This window comes from Coregonus lavaretus (assembly GCF_964263955.1).
Source record: "Coregonus lavaretus genome assembly, chromosome: 6".
Taxonomy (NCBI): domain Eukaryota; kingdom Metazoa; phylum Chordata; class Actinopteri; order Salmoniformes; family Salmonidae; genus Coregonus; species Coregonus lavaretus.
In genome coordinates, this window is record NC_139993.1 from 44,311,858 (window position 1) to 44,334,715 (window position 22,858).

General features: G+C 44.5%; 2 protein-coding genes across 2 annotated transcripts in view; one reads left to right on the forward strand and one right to left on the reverse strand.

Annotated features, from left to right (window-relative positions):
- Positions 1–11,159, reverse strand: part of ipo13b (importin 13b) — a 31,127-nt gene extending 19,968 nt beyond the window's left edge. The window contains exons 1-2 of the mRNA XM_084163790.1: positions 11,039–11,159; positions 10,656–10,806 (exon numbers count right to left, since the gene is read on the reverse strand). Coding sequence (XP_084019916.1) covers positions 10,656–10,724 — 69 coding nt within the window. The 5' untranslated portion in view covers positions 10,725–10,806; positions 11,039–11,159. The remainder of the gene's footprint in view (positions 1–10,655; positions 10,807–11,038) is intronic.
- A 987-nt stretch (positions 11,160–12,146) lies between these two features.
- Positions 12,147–22,101, forward strand: LOC311130776 (uncharacterized protein). Its single transcript, XM_084163574.1, has 5 exons — positions 12,147–12,604; positions 16,909–17,145; positions 18,088–18,639; positions 19,396–19,559; positions 19,758–22,101. The coding sequence occupies exons 1-5, from the start codon at positions 12,541–12,543 to the stop codon at positions 19,800–19,802; spliced, it is 1,062 nt and encodes a 353-aa protein (XP_084019700.1). The 5' UTR covers positions 12,147–12,540; the 3' UTR covers positions 19,803–22,101.
- Positions 22,102–22,858: the final 757 nt, after the last annotated feature.

The following is a 22,858-nucleotide window of genomic DNA, read 5'->3' on the forward strand; positions in this document are numbered from 1 at the left end:
AGCAGTGTCTTTACTGAAATCTCTCATTGCTCTCATTCCTCTTCATCTCTCTCCGTCACTCTGTGCTGCCCAGTCTTTCTTTCTTTCTTTCCTCCCTCCCTTCTTCTCTTTCTCATCCCTTCTAAACAAGGCTGTGATTTTCCAGAGTTCAAAGCGAAGGCAGATCATTACCACCGTCCACCGTGTGATCTAAGGAGACTTTTCATCCCAGACACACACTCCAGAGTGTGTGTGTGTGTGTCGTACATAAAAGCCAGGGGTGTGAGACCCATCTCACTACAGCTAGCCAGATGCATCCAACTAGCAGCTCTAATGTTGCTTCAACTGTTTCATTAGCCACCAGATCTGTCGGTCTGTCTGTCTGTCAGTTGATAGCAGCTGCAGTCAGGGATCTGATCATCCACTCCTGATGCAGAGAGACAGAGAGGGAGCGAGACGGGAGGCTGCAGGTGAAGAGCACCACTGTCTGTCTGCAGCAGATTCTCCATATGGTCACACACACACACTTGCTACACACACAAATATGCCACAGATGGAGGCGCTTTGGCACTGAAAGAACTAGCTACTATACTAGTACTCTCCCAGTGTGTGTGTGTGTGTCAGAGATGGAGTGGTAGAGAGGAAACATTAAAAGCAGAGTGTATAATGAGCCACGAGGTACTCTCAGACAGCACACAGAGACAGCTAGATACACTCCATGACCAAAAGTATTTGGAGACCTGCTCGTCGAACATCTCATTCCAAAATCATGGGCTTTAATATGGAGTTGGTCCCCCCTTTGCTGCTATAACAGCCCCCACTCTTCTGGGAAGGCTTTCCACTAGATGTTGGAACATTGCTTCCATTCAGCCACAAGAGCATTAGTGAGGTCGGGCACTGATGTTGGGCGATTAGGCCTGGCTCGCAGTCGGCGTTCCAATTCATCCCAAAGGTGATCGATGGGGTTGAGGTCAGGGCTCTGTGCAGGCCAGTCAAGTTCTTCCACACCGATCTCGACAAACCATTTCTGTATGAACCTCGCTTTGTGCATGGGGGCATTGTCATGCTGAAACAGGAAAGGGCCTTTCCCAAACTGTTGCCACAAAGATGGAAGCACAGAATAGTCTAGAACGTCATTGTATGCTGTAGCATTAAGATTTCCCTTAACTGGAACTAAGGGGCCTAGCCCGAACCATGAAAAACAGCCCCAGACCATTATTCCTCCTCCACCAAAGTTTACAGTTGACATTATGCATTGGGGCAGGTAGTGTTCTCCTGGCATCCGCCAAACCCAGATTCGGACTGCCAGATGGTGAATCGTGAACAAGTTCCCACTGCTCCAGAGTCCAAAGACGGCGAGCTTTACACCACTCCAGCCGACGCTTGGCATTGCGCATAGTGATCTTAGGCTTGTGTGCGGCTGCTCAGCCATGGAAACCCATTTCATGACGCTCCCGACGAACAGTTATTATGCTGACGTTGCTTCCAGAGGCAGTTTGGAATTCAGTAGTGAGTGTTGCAACTGAGGAGACGATGTTTACGCGCTACGCGCTTCAGCACTCAGTGGTCCCGTTCTGTGAGCTTGTGTGGCCTACCACTTCGCGGCTGAGTCGTTGTTGCTCCCAGATGTTTCCACTTCACAATAACAGCACTTACAGTTGACCGGGGCAGCTCTAGCAGGGCAGAAATTTGACGAACTGACTTGTTGGAAAGGTGGCATCCTATGACGTTGCCACATTGAAAGTCACTGAGCTCTTCAGTAAGGCCATTCTACTGCCAATGTTTGTCTATGGAGATTGCATGGCTGTGTGCTCGACTTTATACACGTCAGCAAGAGGTGTGGCTGAAATAGCCGAATCCACTAATTTGACGGAGTGTCCACATACTTTTGTATATATAGTGTATGATGGTAATAGCATCCTATAGCCTCGTGCCACATTACAATTACATTTATTTTATTTTTTTATTTCACCTTTATTTAACCAGGTAAGCCAGTTGAGAACAAGTTCTCATTTACAACTGCGACCTGGCCAAGATAAAGCAAAGCAGTGTGATAAAAACAACAACACAGAGTTACATATGGGGTAAAACAAAACATAACGTCAGAAATACAACAGAAAATATATATACAGTGTGTGCAAGTGTAGCAAATTATGGAGGTAAGGCAATAAATAGATGTGCAAGAGATGATGTGCAAATAGAGATACTGGGGAGCAAATTAGCAAAATAAATAACAATATGGGGATGAGGTAGTTGGGTGGGCTAATTTCAGATGGGCTGTGTACAGGTGCAGTGATCGGTAAGGCTCTGACAACTGATGCTTCAAGTTAGTGAAGGAGATAAGTCTCCAGCTTCAGAGATTTTTGCAATTCGTTCCAGTCATTGGCAGCAGAGAACTGGAAGGAATGGCGGCCAAATTAGGTGTTGGCTTTGGGGATGACCAGTGAGATATACCTGTTGGAGCGCATACTACGGGTGGGTGTTGCTATGGTGACAAATTAGCTAAGATAAGGAGGGGATTTGCCTAGCAGTGATTTATAGATGGCCTGGAGCCAGTGGGTTTGGCGACGAATATATAGTGAGGACCAGCCAACAAGAGCGTACAGGTCACAGTGGTGGGTAGTATATAGGGCTTTGGTGACAAAACGGACAGCACTGTGATAGATACTACATCCAATTTGCTGAGTAGAGTGTTGGAGTCGATTTGGTAAATGACATCGCCAAAGTCAAGGATCGGTAGGATAGTCAGTTTTACGAGGGCATGTTTGGCAGCATGAGTGAAGGAGGCTTTGTTGCAGCAAGAACGACATCATTAATATACACGGAGAAAAGAGTCGGCCCAAGAATTGAACCCTGTGGCACCCCCATAGAGACTGCCATAGGCCCAGACAACAGGCCCTCCGACTTTTTGGAGTTAGTGCTACAGGATGCAAATTTCTGTTTGAAAAAGCTAGCCTTTGCTTTCTTAACTGCTTGTGTATATTGGTTCCTAACTTCCCTGAAAAGTTGCATATCGCGGGGGCTATTCGATGCTAATGCAGTATGCCACAGGATGTTTTTGTGCTGGTCAAGGGCAGTCAAGTCTGAGGAGAACCAGGGGCTATATCTGTTCTTAGTTCTGTGTTTTTTGAATGGGGCATGTTTATTTAAGATTGAGAGGAAATTACTTTTAAAGAACAACCAGGCATCCTCTACTGACAGAATGAGATCGATATCCATCCAGGATACCTGGGCCAGGTCAATTAGGAAGGCCTGCTCGCTAAAGTGTTTTAGGGAGCGTTTGACAGTGATGAGGGGTGGTCGTTTGACCGCGGACCCGTTACGGACGCAGGCAATAAGGCAGTGATCGCTGAGATCCTGGTTGAAGACAGCGGAGGTGTATTTAGAGGTAACTTGTTCACGATTCAGGGCATTATGTACAGACAAGGATATGGAAGGATATGAGTACAGTGGAGGTAAACCTAAGCGTTGGGTAACAATGAAAGAGATAGCATCAATGGAGGCACCGATTGAGCCGGTCTCGGCGTGTATGGGGGGTGGAACAAAGGATCTATTTGAGGCAGTTTAAGAGGGACTTGGGGTTCTACAGTGAAATTATATAATAAGAACTAACTGGAACAGCAATGGGAGAGAGGCATAAAGCAATCACAGGTGTTATTAGAGAGAGCTAAGACAACAACTGGTAATGGCGATAAAGTTTGGGCTGAGGCTAAACAGATAAACAGGACAGGATACCGTGTAAAGGAACAGTCCAGCAGGCATCAGCTGTTCAGCTGAGTGATCATAAGGTCCAGTGAACAGCAATATTTGAGTCCGAGAGCAGTTCGAATTGGTGCTACAGCACAGCGAGCAGGAAGCACGGCTGTTGTTTGCGTGTGCTAGTGGGCCGGGGCTAGCAGATGGATATTCGTGGTCGTCGCAACGGGAAGCCTGTTGAAACCACAGACGATTACGTCGGCAGACCAGTCGTGATGGATCGGCGGGGCTCCGTGTCGACTCTAGGAGGTCCTGTCCGGTTGACAGAGAGGTAGATAGCCGGGAGATGTGCCTGACTCAAGGCTAGCTCAAGGCTGATTAGCCAACAACAACGTTCATTTGGTTGCAGCTAGCTAGTTGCGATTATCCAGTGTTAAAGGTTCATTGATTCCGGCAGAAAATCCGATAGGTTCTGGGTCGATAACGCGCTGTGCAGACAGTGCAGACTGGCCGATAATAGTCCAGGCTAGAGCTGGCTGGTAGGTAGTGCAGGCCACAGACAACAAGGCTAACTGGTGCTTGCTTCGGGAGCAGTGGTGATTAGCCTACATCAACATCCATTCGACATCCATTCGGTTGCGGCTAGCTAGTTGCGATCCGGTGTTAAGGTCCAATGATTCAGTTGTTCCGGCAGAAAATCTGATGTTCTGGGTGAAAACCGCTAACGGTGGCTAATAGCAAGTAGCTAGTTAGCTAGTTAGCTGGCTGGCTAGTTTCAACTGGAGATTCTAGATAAAGGTGAGTAAATAATAGAATCCGTTCCACATTGAGTGAGGCGGGTTGCAGGAAAGTATATTTAGTAGAAGGATGAAAAGTGTGATAGGGAAATATATACGTAAAATAAAAAAAACAGGCTACTTACACGACCGCACTGCTACGCCATCTTGGAATGTACGCTTGTGTGCGGCTGCATGTGTATAAGTATTACATGTATTACATGTGTATAAGAGGGCTATCAAAATGCATAGGAAATATAATCTGTATCTAGAAATATATCATTTATTCAATATTATAAACTGGGTGGTTCGAGCCCTGAATGCTGATTGGCTGAAAGCCGTGGTATATACCCCGGGTATAAAAAATAAAGAGAGTAGCACACTCATATATATATATATATATAAACTCCCAGTAATTTATTGGGTAAAACACCAACGTTTCGGCATCACTGTGCCTTCTTCACTCTCTTTATTTTTATAGCTTATAGTTTATTCGCCGTTAGTCAGCACCGCTACACTAAATCATTTTCTCTGGGTGTGCACCAGCTCATGCTTTTTATTAGAATATACCACAGGTATGACAAAAAAGTAATTTTTACTGTTCTAATCACGTTGGTAACCAGTTTATAATAGCAATAAGGCACCTCGGGGGTTTGTGGTATATGGCCAATATACCACCGCTAAGGGCTGTATCCAGGCACTCGGTGTTGCGTCGTGCATAAGAACAGCCCTTAGCCGTGGTATAATGGCCATATACCACACCCCTCGTGCCTTATTGCTTAAATATAGGCTAGCCTACCTGTATGTATAGGGCCTAGCAGTTGGCACTGCTGCAGTTCAGAGACAGCACCTGCTATTTAAAATACCTGCTATATTAAAATAAACATGAATCTGTCTCGATCAACACTTTACATGCAGGTCGTCTGTTGACCTCTGTTTAACTGTTCTGTCCTAGTAGCCTACCTTCCATCATGTACTCCCTCTAGGGGAATAGTGTGCAGGTGCAACCAGCCACATAGTAAATCTGCTCCTAACTATGGTACAGTGAGGGTGCTGCAGACTAATGTATACATAGTGGAGGTTCAGTAAACTGAGACCTGAAGACTCATTGTAGCTCCTAGATCTAGCGACTAGGCTTTAGCTCTGCGGGCTAACATGGTCGAGTCACACAGCAGTCCGGGTTTTGATATCCAGTAAAGTTACTGTAATGTACTGTCCGTGTCCTGTTGTACCATTCCTGGGGGGCAGACAGACAGAGCCGTGCTAAGAGACTCTTCTTGAAGGACTGGATATTGATCCACGTCTGACTGGATAAATCAATCATCATTATTGATTAGATCTATGTCATCTTATATAATCATCATAACTGTTCTTATTTATATTAATGATGTGAAATGGAGATCAAATAACGTGCAGAAGGAGGAGTGGAACTGATGAATGAATGAAGCTGGGACGATGTGTGTTCGTGTGTGTGTGTGTGTGTGTGTGTGTGTGTGTGTGTGTAGGGGTGTGGGCGGATGTTGACTGGGTCTGATGTCTGCGCAGTGATAAAAAAATTAAAAATACTCCCATGTTGCCAATGACGACGGCATCCCAGACAGAAAAAGATGAAGACACAATTACTGAAGCTTCACACTTGCTTCAGCAACAATAAGACAACCTATCATCACACATGCCCCCACAACCATTTAATGATCATTATGTGGTTGCCATTGAGAATACTGATATTCAACCCCTGAACAGGTAAGATGATATGAGATATGGTACCTGCTCCTGGCTCTAAAATAAAATAAACAATCATCGATAACGGAAAGAGGGGGGGGGGGGGGACTGTGACGTCATGCTCAATCTGTCAACTGGAAGTGATCTACCTCTCTCATATCAGCCATGCACTAAAATAGCACAACACATCTCTCTCTCCTCTACACATCACAATGACTCTCGGTTTAGTGTCACATTCCACCACCCTCGCTCTGTATTCTCTGTCTGTGTATCTCGGTAGTCGGTACCTTTCTCTCCTACTCTTGCTCTTTCTACCCTCTGTGTGTGTGTGTGTGTGTGTGTCTCAGTCCCTCTCGGTCTTCATTGTTCCCAGAAAGGGACTGGATAGGCGTTACCTTTATGGTGCTGGCACCAGTTCCACCCAGGCAGACATCCCAATGGGATGAGATGGCCTAGGCTACCTCTAGGTTGGGTAACAGATGCAATAACACACTAACTGGATTATCTTTGGAGAGGATATATTTCCAGCCAGCCTGGGCACAGTACCCATTATTATCACACACACAGATTGTGCTGGGCACATAAACACACACACACAGCTGGGACAAAGGCTATTGTACTGGTGGAACCAAGACAGGGCCAGGAACGTACTTCTCCATAACGCACACGCACGCACACACACACGAGAGAGAGAGTTTACTTCTGTATCAATTTGCTCTCCTCTTCTTATCCACTTATGGGAAACACAATTTAGCTTTCAATTGATTTGCTGTTGGAGACTGAAGAGATGTTCGCGTGTGCATTGAACTCAGCTGTTATTAGAGTTACCTACTGGGGGACTAGGTTTACACAGTGTACAAAACATTAGGAACACCTGCTCTTTCCATGACAGACTGACCAGGTGAAGCTTTGATCCCTTATTGATGTCACTTGTTAAATCCACTTCAAATCAGTGTAGATGAAGGGGAGGAGACAGGTTAAAGAAGGATTTTAAAGCCTTGAGACAATTGAGACATGGATTGTGTACGTGTGCCATACAGAGGGTGAATGGGCAAGACAAAATATTGAATTGCTTTGAACATGGTATGGTAGTAGGTGCCAGGCACAATGGTGTGTCAAGAACTGCAACGCTGCTGAGTTTTTCACGCTCAACAGTTTCTCGTGTGTATCAAGAATGGTCCACCACCCAAAGGACATCTAGCCAACTTGACACAACTGCCGGAAGCATTGGAGTCAACATGGGCCAGCATCCCTGTGGAATGCTTTCGACACCTTGTAGAGTCCATGCCCAGACGAGTTGAGGCTGTTCTGAGTGCAAAAGGGGGTGCAACTCAATATTAGGAAGGTATTCCTAATGTTATGTACACTCACTGTACATCTCAACAGTCTACAACAGGGCTCTCCAACCCTGTTCCTGGAGAGCTACCATCCTGTAGGTTTTCAATCCAACCCCAGTTGTAACTAACCTGATTCAGCTTATCAACCAGCTAATTACTAGAATCAGGCGCGCTAGATTAGGGTTAGGGCGAAAACTTACAGGAAGGTAGCTCACCAGGAACAGGGTTGGAGAGCACTGGTCTACAGTGTCTTGCTCTCCTTCAACTCCTCGTCCATCTCTCTCCCATCTGCATCGATCTGAAAACAACAGCACATATGGTGGACACCTTCCGGCCAACGACTGCTTTCACCGGCCTAGTTTTCCCTATTCACAGCAGTAGGAGAGGAGACAAGGAGATTAAGGAGAGGAGACAAGGAGAGGGAGGAGGGAAGACAAGGAGAGGAAGCTACACACAATTGAGACACACTCTAGCTATAAATTGTGTGAATCAGAAAAGAGCCAATGAGAAGGAGCCACCTGTATCTATTGAGATGCAGCCACAGCTTTCTCTATCTTTACTATTTCTCCCTCTCCCCCTGCTCTTCAATTTCCTCTCCCTCTCCTGTTCTCCATATCTCTGTCCCTCTAGCCTTCTCTTAATCATGACTGTCGCATATCGCCTCCTCCACCTCCCTTTTTTCCCCCCTCTCTCGTACTCCCTTCCACTGTCTCTCTAATCAAGACGGTGGAATCACCCCTCCCACATCCCACACTCCCTCCTTTCTTTACTGTAAATGTCACAGACATTACCCCCACCCCACCCCTCTCTCTCCCAACCTCCATCCAACTCGCTCCTCCATCTCATCCACACTTTTTTCTCTGTTTCACCCCTCCCCCTCTCCGCCAACCCCCTCTCCTCTCCTCTCCTCTGACCCTGGTCACCGGCCACCCAGCAACAGGGAGATTCATCACAGAAACCTAGCAGCCACAGCATGCCAACACACACACACCTTAGATGATGGAGAGAGTTGGCTGGTGGGTATAATGACCTCCAGTACCAGAATTCTCTTTCTCTCTCCCCCTCGCTCCCTCCCAGCTGGCTAATCATTAGCTGAGAGCTCCAGTGCACAGTAGTATGGGGATACAATTAGCCAGACCTGATCAAAGACTAATGGACTGTAATGCACACAAACATTTTATCTTTCTCAGAGTTTAGACCAGACAGACAGAGGGTCACAGACAGGACGAATGGACAGAGGGACACAGACAGAGGGACACAGACAGGATGGATGGACAGACAGACAAAGACAGAAATGCAGACAAAGACAAACAGGCGGACAGGAAGACAGGTGGCATAATATTGTAAGAAGATCACGGCAGCAGGACTGTCTGCAGAAGAACTGAGAGAAAACAAATCACACAAAGATAAGAACAGAGAACGATGGAGAAGGGGAGATAAGAGAAAGAAAATGAGATGCCTAGACAAAGACAAGTAATGAGAGCAAGCTATACACAGGGAGCGAGAGGGAGAGATGGATCCTTCCATCTTATTGACCACCAGCATGTTGCACAATCTCCTCTGTCCTCCTAAGCACACCGACTACCACTAGGCTCCAGAACACACACACACACACATCAAAACTTGCCTTGAGGTTTGTGTTCTGCTGCATATTAAAAGTGAATTTGTGTGCGTATGGTATCTGTTTAAATCATGCCTATCAAGCCCGGGCATTCCCTGTGGCGGAATATACGGAACACACACACATCAGCCGCTGTGGATTCATTAAACAACTTTAGATGTTCTAGATACTGATTATAAATCCTACCACTTGCCAGCCAGGCAGTCAGTCTGTGACAGATGAAGAGGAATAGATGCAGTGTGTGTATGAGATGTTAGGAAGATTACATTTGGACAGAAGGCGTAAGACTCTACATAGGCTACTAGAAATTACATCATCAGATAAATAATCTCAAGTGGGCAGACACATGCCATAGAAATAAAGGCACTTAAAACCCTAGTATAAAGAGTGCCTTGCCTCTTCTTTCGGTTACATTCTAGACCTTGACTTAACCAAAGAGCACTTAGTTCTACTTTTGTTTTGATATTCTGCACTGTACCCACAATGCACTCCACTCTACCCTTTTCTTCTAGCCTACATTTAGTCACAACAACCTTCACCAGAGTGGGTTGGATGATATAGTGCATCACACAGACCGGGAGAGAGACTAGCCCACCAGTCATAGCTATTGATTCAGGGGCAGTGGTGTAAAGTACTTAAGTAAAAATACTTTAAAGTACTACTTAAGTCGTTTTTTGGGGTATCTGTACTTTACTATTTATATTTGACAACTTTTACTTTTACTTTACTACATTCCTAAAGAAAATAATGTAGTTTTTACTCCATACATTTTACCTGACACCCAAAAGTAGTTGTTACATTTTGAATACTTAGCAGGACAGTTAAATTGTCCAATTCACGCACTTGTCAATAAAACACATGGTCACCCCTACTGCCTCTGATCTGAGGGACTCACTACACACAAATGCATCTTTTGTAAATTATGTCTGAGTGTTGGAGTGAGCCCCTGGCTATATGTAAATTTCAAAAACAAGAAAATGGTGCTGTCTGCTTTGCTTAATATAAGGAATTTGAAATGATTTATACTTTTACTTTTTCTACTTAAGTATATTTTAGCAATTACATTTACTTTTGCTACTTAAGTATATTCAGAACCAAATACTTTTAGACTTTTACTCAAATAGTATTTTACTGGGTGACTTTTACTTGAGTAACTTTCTATTAAGGTATCTATACTTTTACTCAAGTATGACAATTGGGTACTTTTTCCACCACTGGTCAGGAGAATACACAGGCAATGGGACAGAATAAAGACTTGCTATTGTTACCGTTTCAGCTGCAAAGACTAGCTGGTCTCATTCAGTGCAGGGACAAAAAAACAACTTGTTTGTTGCACCACGGTTAGCTGATAAACTCATGTCATGATACTGTATATGTTGTAACTATACCCCCCCCACCATTATAACTACCCCATAGAAAATACATTACAGAGACCCACGTAGGCTACACACATCTGATATTGTGATTATTATTGTGATTCTACATGTTTGATTGGTGAATTTGTCCATAGACTAAGATTCTTACCTTCTCCACGTTTTCCACTGTGAAGTCGAGGGCGTCTGGCGTGGTTGTTATTCTCCCCGATGTCTCCATGTTAACCCAACCGGCCTGTCTGTCAATAAAAGGCGGAGCCGCTTCTTTAGCTAGCTAACTGTCTGGCTAGCTTGTTAGCTAGCTACAGAACGCGGCACTAGTCAATTGTCTGTAACCACGATTTGAATGACTGGCTCTTCTGTACTAGCTAAATAATTTTAGCTTCCGTAGCTAAACCCTGTTAGCTGACCGGCCTCTGTGGGCCCCGATTATTCTGTCTGTCTGTCTGGGGTCACAAGTTAGCTAGCAAAGCATCTTGTTACCCTCTTGAAAATGTGTCTGTAAAGACAATCTAGTAAGATAGTTAAACCTACCGTTTTAATTATCATCCAAACATTCGTTGGCATTAGAAATGTGTGTTACTTGTTACTGGCTAAATATCCAGTATATTGTCACTGTCTTTGCTACGACGGTCGAAATGATGCAGATGCTGCCAGCTCCCAGCTACAGACTTCAGCCTCTGCAACGTCATTGCCCCCACATCCAATGAGAAGCGATTATGCCACTTGTCTTTCCTTCAACCACCGCCCTGCTTTCAATAATTTTATAAAGACAAATTATGAGGCATTAAAATTGTATGAAAATCTTTAATGATACATGTTCTACGTATGTTCCAGTCTTGAATTTTAAAGTCTATAGTAGTGATATACATTTGAATAGCCCTACGCAGAGCCATATATTTGACTCTTATGGTATTCAAAATCATGGATGTTTTGCACTTATTTCCTAACAATACATAGGCTAGATAGACTACCTTAATGTTGATGAAAAGGTGACAGCAATTCACTCTTATCTGACGTTGCTTGCGTGTGGCAAGCCGAGAGGGGTAAGTGATGGGTTTCTCAGTCTATGGAGTCTCGTCGCTTTGTAGATTGGTTTACAGTGCAACAGTGCCTCTTTGTGGGTGTTTGAAAACATTGCATACATTTTTATTACAGTAAAACGCCCTGTTATGTCATAGCCAGTTGTGTCAGTTGATGACAGGACAGTAGCCTTCAACTTCCTTGGTGGGAAATGCAATTTAGTTGATCCATTTAATATTTGTTCGATATGATTTTTCAATATGACTATATTTGTTGTCAGTGAAAGATACACAATGGCTTTTCAACAGACACACAAAATAAATAAAAATATTTCCAGAGAGCCAACAAGTGTAAATGTTCCTAAATGAATAAAACAAAGTTTACTATATTGGGCTTATTTCCTTAGAATATTATGTAGAACAGACATGCCTCTGTGCCATTGTTCTCCTCTGCGTCATATGAGGGGTGCATCCTTTATTGAGAAAATAATGTCCCCTATTTCTGTCACAGACTGTATGATAAATCTGCTGTATGAGTTATAATTTCAGGGCGTCTCTGTGCCCCTCCCTGCCTCTCCTTCCTCCCCTCTCTCCATCACGCCCCTTCTATTGGCACTTTTGTCGCTGGTGGTGATGGTTCGGCGATGACACTCATTTTTCTGAGCAAAGGCTAATAGGAAAATCAGTCTATTTGGCTTGTATCTCTTTACGTTGTGTGTTCGTCAGACTGCCGAGGTACAGTAGCTTGAACTAGTGAGTCAGCAGGGAAGCAGACCCACCAAGAACTGCGTTAAACACGTGGCACTTTGTATTCGTTTAGGAGAATACTTTTTATTCGCGCACTTCGGAGACTCGTCAAGCAAGCTAGCTCACTCCTGCTCTCCAAAGGGCCGCCGCGCTAACAGTTATTTATAGTTGAGAGGGCCACAGAGAACTAACCACAACAGACCTCTGCGAAGAGGAAGAGACGGCATCCGACTTTTAATAGTTACTGTTAGATCATAGGAGAGAGCGATGGAAACCAAAATACTCGTCGCTCTGTGCGTTCTGATCCTCAGCTTGGGTTCGAATGTAGAAGGTAAGAAGCTCTGTGATTCGCACTTCTGTGTTTTCTTTCGCAGTTTGAGAGGTTGTTAGAATAAATACACACATAATACATTGTAGTCCTGGCTCTCAGATCCATTAAAAAAAAAAACTTACATCATCGTGCGCATGATGGATAAATTGTGGCCTGTTTGAATAAGCAAAAAGCCCATGTGATTTATTTGCTGTATGTCGAAGTCATTGTGTATGTAGGTTTATAATACAGTTATGCCTCTAGCAATTATTTCAGGCAATGTATTTTTCCTCTTCTCTCTATCTCCCCTTCCCGTCCTCCCTCCACCTTTACATTTTCATCATGTCATTCTTTGCTTGCTCTCTCTCTCTCTCACACTCTCTCTCTCTCAAACCCATGCTGATCCTATATTTTTTCTCTGTTCTCTGTTAAATTTGATGGTCTGCTCTGTCTCTCACATTATTAGTGAACATTTCACAGGCATGGTAAAAACGTAGGAGTGTGTGAGAGATGCAGACAGTCTATGCCTAGGTTATGACACTGCTAATAAGTGGTAGGCCTACCATGATCATTTTAACTCTCTGAATCAGTTAGTGAGCCATACCAGTCACTAAAAGGCTGTCTTGTTGGTCTGCTGCAATGAACAAAGATTTTATTCACAAACAGTTAAGCATATATATATATATATTTTTTTACCTTTATTTAACTATACAGTAGTTCACACACACAATTTGCTGTTTTTAGATATTTCTACTGATCCGTTTTTAACGGTCAGAATAATGACTGGCTGTTTAGCTGTAATCAGTCTAGGGTCGCTATCTCTCTCTCTCACACACACAGACACAGACTCACACACACACACACACACACACACACACACACACACACACACACACACACACACACAGGGTAATCTTCTGAGGACAAACATGGGGGGTTGTAGGGTTGGACCCTGGTTCCATGGCGAGGGTGTTATATCTTTGTGCACATTATAGATAATGTAACAGTTGTTCTCTCTATGGTGCAGATGAAGGAAAGGAGGGAAGGATGCTGCCTTAGACCAGTGTTCCTCAACCCTTTCCTACAAGGGGGGCCCACAGCGTTGCACATTTCTGTTCCAGCCCAGCAGTAACACACCTGATTCAACTAATCAAGGGCAAACAGGTGTTAGTGCTGGGCTGGAACTAAAATGTGCAACCACGGCCCCTGGGGGTACCCCAGGACACTTGTCTAGTGTCTTGAGATGCACCCAATTATATTTGTTTCATCAAACCACAGAGGGAGGATGCAGGCAGGCTGGGTGTGTTCGTAAGGTTCTTACAGACGCCCTGTGTGTCTGCCACGGCTCCTACCAAAAAATTGCACATTCAGGTCCAAATCAGTGCCTGACCACAACTTGAACTGAGGTCTTGGGTTGCAAGGCAAGCACTCTATCCTATTGTATCAAGTATTGCTACAATTTTCTGTGTCCAATATACATACACTCTCTCTCTCTCTCTGTGTGTGTGTGTGTGTGTGTGTGTGTGTGTAGCAGGAGGGACTGAGTAGGCTTTGGAACAATCACAGTTATTTATAGTTCAGAACAAACATTTATGTCCCTGCCACACTCTTAGCTGTGTTCTGGCCAGCTCCCTTTGTCTCTCCCTTTTTGCTCCCTCTCCTAGACAGCAATGAAGCCAGCCCAAAACTAAAGTCGCATATCGCTTATCTAATACATAGACAGCACAGGCCTTAGTGTTTTATAAAAGTACAGAGCACTTATTACTGCAGTATTAGCTCCTCCTCCTCCTCCTCCTCCTCCTCCATATTTCTACCAGATCTCAGCTCCTCACTCACACTCCATTTCTCTTACAACTCTGTCTTTCACCTCTCCCTCCCATCTCTCTCTCCCTTTCTCACCCTTCCATCCTTCTTTTTGCCATCTCACATTCCCTCTCTCTGTCTGCTTTCTCACCCCTCTCTCTGTCTCTCTCTTTCTGACTCTCTCAATTCTACTTAGCAGAGTGTATAGTCTTCAGTGGCTAAGTAAGAACAGGGAAACACAGGTTGACATTTGAAAATGTTTTATTAATTGCAGCACGATGCTGTCACAAGCTCTTCAAGCTGGAATGAAAATTAACTTGGAAATAGCATAGAGTCACAGGATGGCATTTGCTGCTCGTAAATGAGTGTCGAAACTCAGTCAGTTGAATGTCAAAGCCTGCAGTTGGCTGTATATGCTGTCAACAGGTTTGCCACACTGTCACTAAAGTGACATCCAGTCATCTTCTAGTCTATAGTCATGTAGTCAACTGACATTTTTCTTCCAAGCTTGGTTAGATTAAATTGTAGGAGAGGAGAGAAGAGGAGGTGACGAGGGTTGAAGGAGAGGAGAAATAGAGAAGAGGCTACACAGACGCCAAACCAGGTCAAAAATGGAGACCTGAATAAGGAGCTCTGAAAAGGCCACTGTTGCACACAACGTTTCCTTTGCTATATTCCATGTGAACTCTGACATTTACATTTTTATTCTGAGGATATACAGATGTGTTTTTCATTTTTATTTTATTTTTATACAGGAGGATTGTGAGTTTGTAAATAAGTGGCCTATTTCAGTTAGCAGCATTGTCATATTCTTGTTATTCTGATTGTCCCTAGATTTGTATAGCCTAAATATGGGTCTAGAAAACAGCTACAGTATAGCTCACACAGATACACACCCAGTGCTGAAAGGAAAACTGGCCAGCTGCTAGCAGAGAAATGGTTGGCTTTTCTTTCAGACGTAAGGGTCAAGTTCTTTCCCCAGGTACATGCTGTATCGCCCTGAGTGTGTGTGTGTGTGCATGTGTGTGACCCTGTAACACGTGAAGAGGGGAAAGTGTTTCTCCATGGCAAACAGTGGTTCCCTTTATAACTCCCCCAGCCCCCTCCATACACAACACACATACACACACCCTCCCCCCAATGCTTGACCTGAGCAGCCCTAACAGAGCTGAGGCAGAGGAACAGGGCCAGTATTGTACAGCCACTCACTTTTCACACACTGGTATGTGTACACGCGTGTGTGTACATGGTCTTATATAGCTATGTCAAATGTTTGTGTGGACGTGCATGGGCTTTCTTGCCATCAGCATGTTGTGTGTTTGTTTGTGTGTGTTGAGCTGTGTGAGTGATGGCGAGAGGAATAAGAGGCTCCATGACAGTGTGTCACTGGCTTGTAATGGCATTACACTGGTATTCTGGACTTTATCAGATAGAGGGGGGAGAGGAGTATGAGAGAGCGAGGTGGAGGGAGTGTGAGAGAAGGAGGTGAGAAGGAAAGAGGGTAAGGAGGAGAGGAATAGATAGATGGAAATGAGGACGAGGGAAAGACAGACAGAGGAGAAGAGAGACAGACAGATAGCATGTGACCTTTCTGGCTGCAATAAAACTTGGTTGAACAGCTTATACAGCATGACAACAGGCATGACACAAAGCAAAAAATGTCCCATTTACATCAGCACGATTCTGCAGTTCTTTTGGTACTAATGCTCCCAAATGGTTCAACACTAACGTGTGTTTACAGACCTGGGGTTGTTCATCTGGTGGGTCACCATGCAAAAAACAACCACAATGTTTTTGGTACCAATGCTGACAGTGACAAAACCTACCTGATTACTATGGTGAGACTGTTTAGACTAGAGATTGTTTAGGCAGGGCAAGAGAGATTGAACACAAACAAGAGAGATTCCTGAATCTAAATATCTAACCTGATGCTCATTGAGTGTTACTGGTTGGCTATTGTATGGGTTCCAAATGTCAGCTCACTTTGGATCAAGCTTTCCTTAATTGCATAGGAATTGTGTTGTTTAACTGCAAATGTCAGCGCAACAGACAGTCACTGATAGTGGTGTTTGAATATGCATATTTTTCTTGATGGCAGTCCTTTAAAATGTAAAAGGAATCTGATTCTCAGCAGGTCCCCTATGTCTCCTCTTTAGCAGACATAGACCAGAGTTGAATAATACATGTTACATCTGTATTCTGCCTTACCATCTATTCCAGTAGACCATCTATCCTCTCTGTCTACACTTCTTTAAAAATAGAGCAGCCTCCCCTTCTCAGGAGGAGTTGGAAGAAATGATCCTAACTGGTCCTGAGGGGGATCTAATAGATCTGCCATTCTTCTGGAAAACAAGGACTATCTGACGAAAGAAATGCATCATTCACAGATCGGCTTATTTCAGAGATCATGAATTTAATATTTGATGTCTTTCCTTACGTCTTTCCTTACTGTGCACTGCTTCAGCAACACACTCCTATTAACTAAAAGTCTAAATGTCACCCTGATTGTCTCTCTTCTCCAGGCCAGGACCCTGGTGATCCCTCCTCTCCCTCAGACGGGCCACTGGCCCTGGGTATGTCCGCGGCTACTCAGGCCCCCCTCCCTGGAGGTTCTCCCTCTCCTCCAGGCTCTCTGTCCCTCCCCAGCACAGACTCCCCAAAGCCAGCCAGCGACCTCACTGATAGAGGGCTCTCCAACAACAACAACAGCAGCAGTAGCAGCAGCAACGACACAGAAGTCGTAGTGAAAGAGGTCCAAGGTAAATGTACTGTAGAACATAAAAAATTGAATGAATGGAATTGTATTGGTTCGGAGGACTACTTTATTATTGAATAAAATATAATTTCAAATTGTACATTTATTTAAACATATAATTTGTTTAAGATAAATCATTCAGCTTGTTCTCAGTCTATTTAGAGCCATGCCACCTTAGTTCAGGGGTTAGTGGTCAGGGGTATTTTTTAGAAGCCACAACATAGTCAGACACAGCACAAGCAGAGTGGAGAGCTGTGACTGGGCTGAGGTGATGACAAACACACACACACACACACACACACACACACACACACACACACACACACACACACACTAGAAAACAGAACATGGTCCTTAAAAGGAGGATACTGTTGGGTTTACTAACTAGAGCACAAAGAGAGACATGAGATAGACAGAAGATGGAGAAATTAAGCAAAAAAACTAGATCATGAGAGAATTCACGGCAAGAAACAGTGTTGTTAGGCATACAGAAAGAGGGCAGAGTGTAGAACTGGAGGGGGGTGGAGAAGGAGGAGAGATGCACGGTGATTAAATTCAGTGTGATTTCACACAGAGAGGTGAGAAAGTTTGGAGCCTGACACACACACACACACTGGCTCATTGCAAACATCCACCTGCACCTCACTCACTCTGTATCTGTATCTCTCTGGGAGGTTTTACAGGTGTATATTATCTCATCACTACACTGCTGCTTCTCTCTCCTCTGTGTCCTCTGGCTGGGAGTTAGAAGAAACACTGCTAATTGGAGTGTGTGTGTGCGTTCAACTTTGTTTTTTCTTGTTGAATGTTTTTTCTGCAGATATTGACTGTGGCTTTTCGCCTATCAATGGCTTTTATAATTGATAAAAAGATTTGTAAACATTAATGTATCCTTCTTTCCTTGTATTGAATTTCACTTAAAAACCTTTATTCCTCTCTCTTCTAGCCACCAGTGTGGGGGTCCCTGAAACCCCTCCCATCCCTGAGAAGACCCCTGGCCCAGGGAACCTCACTGAAGAAACCGTACAGCCCTCTGTTGCTCCCTCTGACAACCAAACTGCCCCTACCCACACACCCATTACCACAGTCCTCGTTCACAAACCTTCCACCACCCCCCCACACACACCTGTCCACTCCACCACTCCACCACTCCATGCCCCTCATCCCTCCACACAACACCCCAAAACCCACTCACCCATCACCACCACCGTTTCCCCACCCCCTATTAGGCCTGAGACCCATCCAACTAACACCGCCGCTGACCCCCAGCCCAGCTCAACCCCCAGCCCTAACCCAGAGACCTCTAACCCTACCCAGCCTAAACAGACAGTCAGTCCCGTTCCCACCACCACTACCACCACCTCTCCCCCAGCTGTACCTATGTCTGAGCCCCAGACCTCCAGCACCACTCCTCTCCCGGCTTCCACCCCAGCCAGCAGCCCTCCATCCCAGGCTAAAACACACGCCGACATCCCCTCTCAGCTCAATGTGGTGGATGGTGAGTAGATGGATTCATTGTGTATGCGTGTGTGTGTGTTATGTTGCTATGAGAGTGTTTTGTTATTTGTTATCAAAGAGCAGCAACCACAGTATTATATACTATGGTCTCTCTGGTGGATAAAGGGTGGAGACATCCAACCCCGGTCTAATAAAACCATACACACACTCAAAACCTAAACGGTCCAGTCGTCAGTCCCATGACTGGCTCTGTCTCTTGCCAGACAGAGAGCTGATTGTGGGGTGGTGGTGCTGATAGTACCCTTAGCTGTTTAGGAGGGAGTGTGTGTGTATGTGGGGGGTGGGGGGACAGACTTGTGCAGGGAAACAAAGAACAGCATAGCTTTTGTTGGGATGCCAGTTCAGTGCTGGGTGTGTCAGTTTAGTCCTATGCCCAGAAAGCCCCGGGCTTGCTCGCTCTCTCTGTCACTACCCTACAATCAAGTCTGTCTTATTCTCTTTGTAAGACATCCTGTTAATAGCTTGTGTTTATATTTTATAATATATTTCATATTTTAATATATTATGTTATATATCACAGGATGTTGCTGAGGGAGAACGGCTCATAATAATGGCTGGAACGGAGCAAATGGAATGGCATCAAACACCTGGAAACTATGAGTTTGATGTTTTTGATACCATTCCACTAATTCCACTCCAGCCATTACCACAAGCCTGTCCTTCCCAATGAAGGTGCCACCAACCTCCTGTGTTATATATGTATATATAGTATAATATGTTCCCCTCACCCGAGCAGGGGAGCCAGTGTTCCATAGTGGTGCTCCAGCCCTGGACCCTCTCCTAGCTGGACTAGTGTCAGCCTTCATCGTCACTGCAGCCATCATCACCCTGCTCCTCTTCATCAAACTGCGACGACGGGATCAGCGGCCTGAGTTCCGCAGGCTCCAGGACCTGCCTATGGTGAGACAGTGAAACACAAGTGGTTAGGTGAAGAGACAGTGTCACGCTTAACATTAATGAGACCTGAAGACTTGCGTAAGCGTCAGTCTTGTTTTGTGAGCTATTACACTAAGTAGGCATTGTTAGCATTAGCATTTACTTCACTCACCACTCCTGTTGACATCCTGCTTACATCCTGTTGTGTTTTCCCCTGTTTAGGATGATATGATGGAGGATACTCCCCTGTCCATGTACAGCTACTGATGGAGATGGAGAGGACACAGTCTGACCTGATGGAACAGCTAGACCCCCACAGACCTTCTCCTTCTGAACTGGGGCTGCGTCTCTATAGTCCAACCTGGCCTTCTCTCCTTGTCCCCTGTCCTCATATCCTTTCGTTTATCCGCACTGACATGAGACATGGACTGGTGAAAGCCAGTCGCTGGTAGGCACCCTCCATATTGCTTTTATCGAGCCTGTGTTTTCAAATCAGTGCAGATGGAGGAGATGAGGAGAGTGAGGCGCCATTTTAGACCATTGAGATGCACCCCTGGCGTTCCCTCACCACCTTTGTGTCTCTGTGAGCAACAGGGGGTTTCTGAGTGTGAACAGCTCTTTTCCTGGTCTATGTGGATCTGAGTTCCATCAGCAGTGTTCCCACTTCTACATTCTACCTTCTACATTCTAGGGTGCACTCTGTCAGCTGTGTTTTATTTGAGTGTTGGGTAACAAGGGATCCTCTCTTTCATCACTAGTTAGAGCCTGGTAGGCTACTTGTGCCTGGCTATATAGTGTTGTACAGTACAGTTGCACTTTACGTTACAGAGGACATGTATGTGTGTGTGTCTGTGTGTGCGTGTCTGTGCATGGTTGAGCGAGCATGCTCGCGTGTATGTGGGGACGGGAGGGGTGGTGTGGTTTGGGGTATTTAAGTTGTGTTTCCATGGAAACTAGTTCCTCTCTAAAGATCCTGCTTGTTATTCTCCTGTTTCTTTATTGGGAGTCTCTGGTGGTTTTTAGCTCATTGGGCTAACACAGCCTTGTGGCGTCCAGACAACCTGGGTTCAAACCCGGTCAGTCACACTTGTAAGGGGGGAGGTTGTCTCTCTGAGTATCTTTAGTACATTTATCTTTATATAGAGCCTTAATGGACTCTTCATCCCCACTAGAGCTATATACAGAGTACAATACAGAGGAAACAATCCTCCATGGTGGCTCAATACATTCCATGCTTGTTAGAATTCTACATGTCAAAGCACTTGTTCTGAACTCTAAGGCTGGTTTGTCTGTTACTGTAGTTCTCACAGCCTCACAGCCAGGCCCAGACCTATGTTCTAACATGTCTTAGTCAGGAAGAGCCTTGGGCAGATTCAGCAGCAGAGATGTCAGTGGTGACATGTCTGTTTCTAACTGAATTTGGCCAGTTGTCTTTCAATACAATTCATTCATTGTTTTAATCATGTAACTACATGACATGAGGGTAACTTGTTGCCCAAGTCAGTCAGTGCTAGCCGCTACCATTAGCATGCAGTCCATTAACTGCCTCAAGGGAAGGGAACTCTGATAAACTACTCCATGAACACAGACATTGTATAGCACGAGGTCAGAGAGAGAAACTCTTAAATGTAAGGCTTTTATGAGTATAATGCTCCATTGATTTGAGGTGAATGCAGTCTGTGTGTATGTCTCTGTGTTAGTCTGTGTGTGTTAAACGCACAGGAGAAAATAACACCCCCCCCCTCCTTCCCTACCCCAATCTCTATTGGGGTGACTTGAGTTGGAGCCATAGGCCTGTATTGGAGACAGTATTGATGATTATTGTTCACACACAGGGATAGAAATTGGCCATTGTCTAGCAGAGTAGGCAGCATCCTGTTATGCACCTGGCACAGCCAGGGGGGTATGTCACAAAGCAGGATCAAAGAGTTAGCCAGCTAAATTTCATAATATTCTTAAATAACTTTACATTCCGACTTCATAAAGATAAGTAGACTTGAAAGGGACATGGTATAATTGACTCCATATTAAAGTTTCCATTTTTAAACAAATTAGAAAAGCAATAGTTACGTCTATTTCTGAATGTTTGTCAAAGTTAGCTGATTTAGGACTAGATTAATTCCAGACTGCTGAAGATCTGCGTTATAGCGCTATTGAAATGTAAAGGTAATTTCCAATTGAGCAGACATATGCTGTGTTTACCGTGAATGCGGAAACATTGCCTTTAAATTTCCATTGTGCTATAGTGCGGATCTTCCACGGTCCGGATTTAATCTAGGCCTTAGTGTTCCTGCTTGGGCTACCAGATTAGTTTGTTGCAGACTCCTCTGACGTTTGTTGTCATGCCAGTTATCTGCATTAACAGTACTTAAGTCAGAGTTGAAACAGAGTGGTTCTATTAGACTCCATGTGGAGTGGAATGGTAGTTAATTTGCACCCATGTATTAGTAGTTCCTTATATGAAGTGCCAAAAAGTTAACTGGTTGTATTATAAGGTTGCTATGTTTTACTGTTTGACGTAGATTCTGGAGTGATGTTGATGTTTTTTCATTAAAGATATGAAACCATCCTCGTTTCTGTCTCACATTACAGATCTCGGTTGTTGGGCTGCGGTGGCTGACGCACACACACACACACACACTAACAAGAGTAACTACATCAAATGAACTATTTTATTACAGCTCTTTATCCAGAATTTTATTGCAGAAGCCCAAACACACCACATTTGTTTTACAGGCCGTACAGTGAGTCAATGTAACATTTAAACAAGCAGCGGTCTAGTACTTGGCTGTGTGATAGAACTGTAAGAGAAAGGCCTGATTCATCCACATTAAAACTGGTCATCACTATGGCTAAAGCCCCTCCCTGTCACACCCCTTCCCCATTGCCCCCTGCTTCACCCCCCTCTTCTCCTCCCACTCTCTCTCCCCAGCCCGTCTGTGGTCCCTCGCTCCATGGGCCTATCCCCTTCGTGGGGGGTATCTGGCTAGACAATCTCTAACTGCTGAAATATTAAACAGACTGACTCATGTTAGACAGCAGGACTTGTCTGTGTTTCAAAGGCGAGAGGGAAGAGTGGCCTGGGCTGCATCTCAATACTTCACAGTAAATAGATAAAAATACAGTACCAAATAAAAGAGATAGCACCTCACTGATTTGCATCAGCCTTAGATAGTAAAAGTAAACATTAGTCCACCATATTTATTAATTAGTATTAGTATAGTATTATATATCATCAGTGAAATCAAAGCTTTCCCCAGATGTAATTCATTAAGGCAATCGCAGAATGCTGCCACACTTGAGTTACAGTGAGGGAAAAAAGT

Coding starts and splice junctions, on each gene's coding strand:
- LOC311130776 (XM_084163574.1), top strand. CDS start 12,541: ATGGAAACCAAAATACTCGTCGCTCTGTGCGTTCTGATCCTCAGCTTG. Junction 17,146..18,087: donor CGTAGTGAAAGAGGTCCAAG/GTAAATGTACTG, acceptor TCTCTCTTCTAG/CCACCAGTGTGGGGGTCCCT. Junction 19,560..19,757: donor GGCTCCAGGACCTGCCTATG/GTGAGACAGTGA, acceptor TCCCCTGTTTAG/GATGATATGATGGAGGATAC.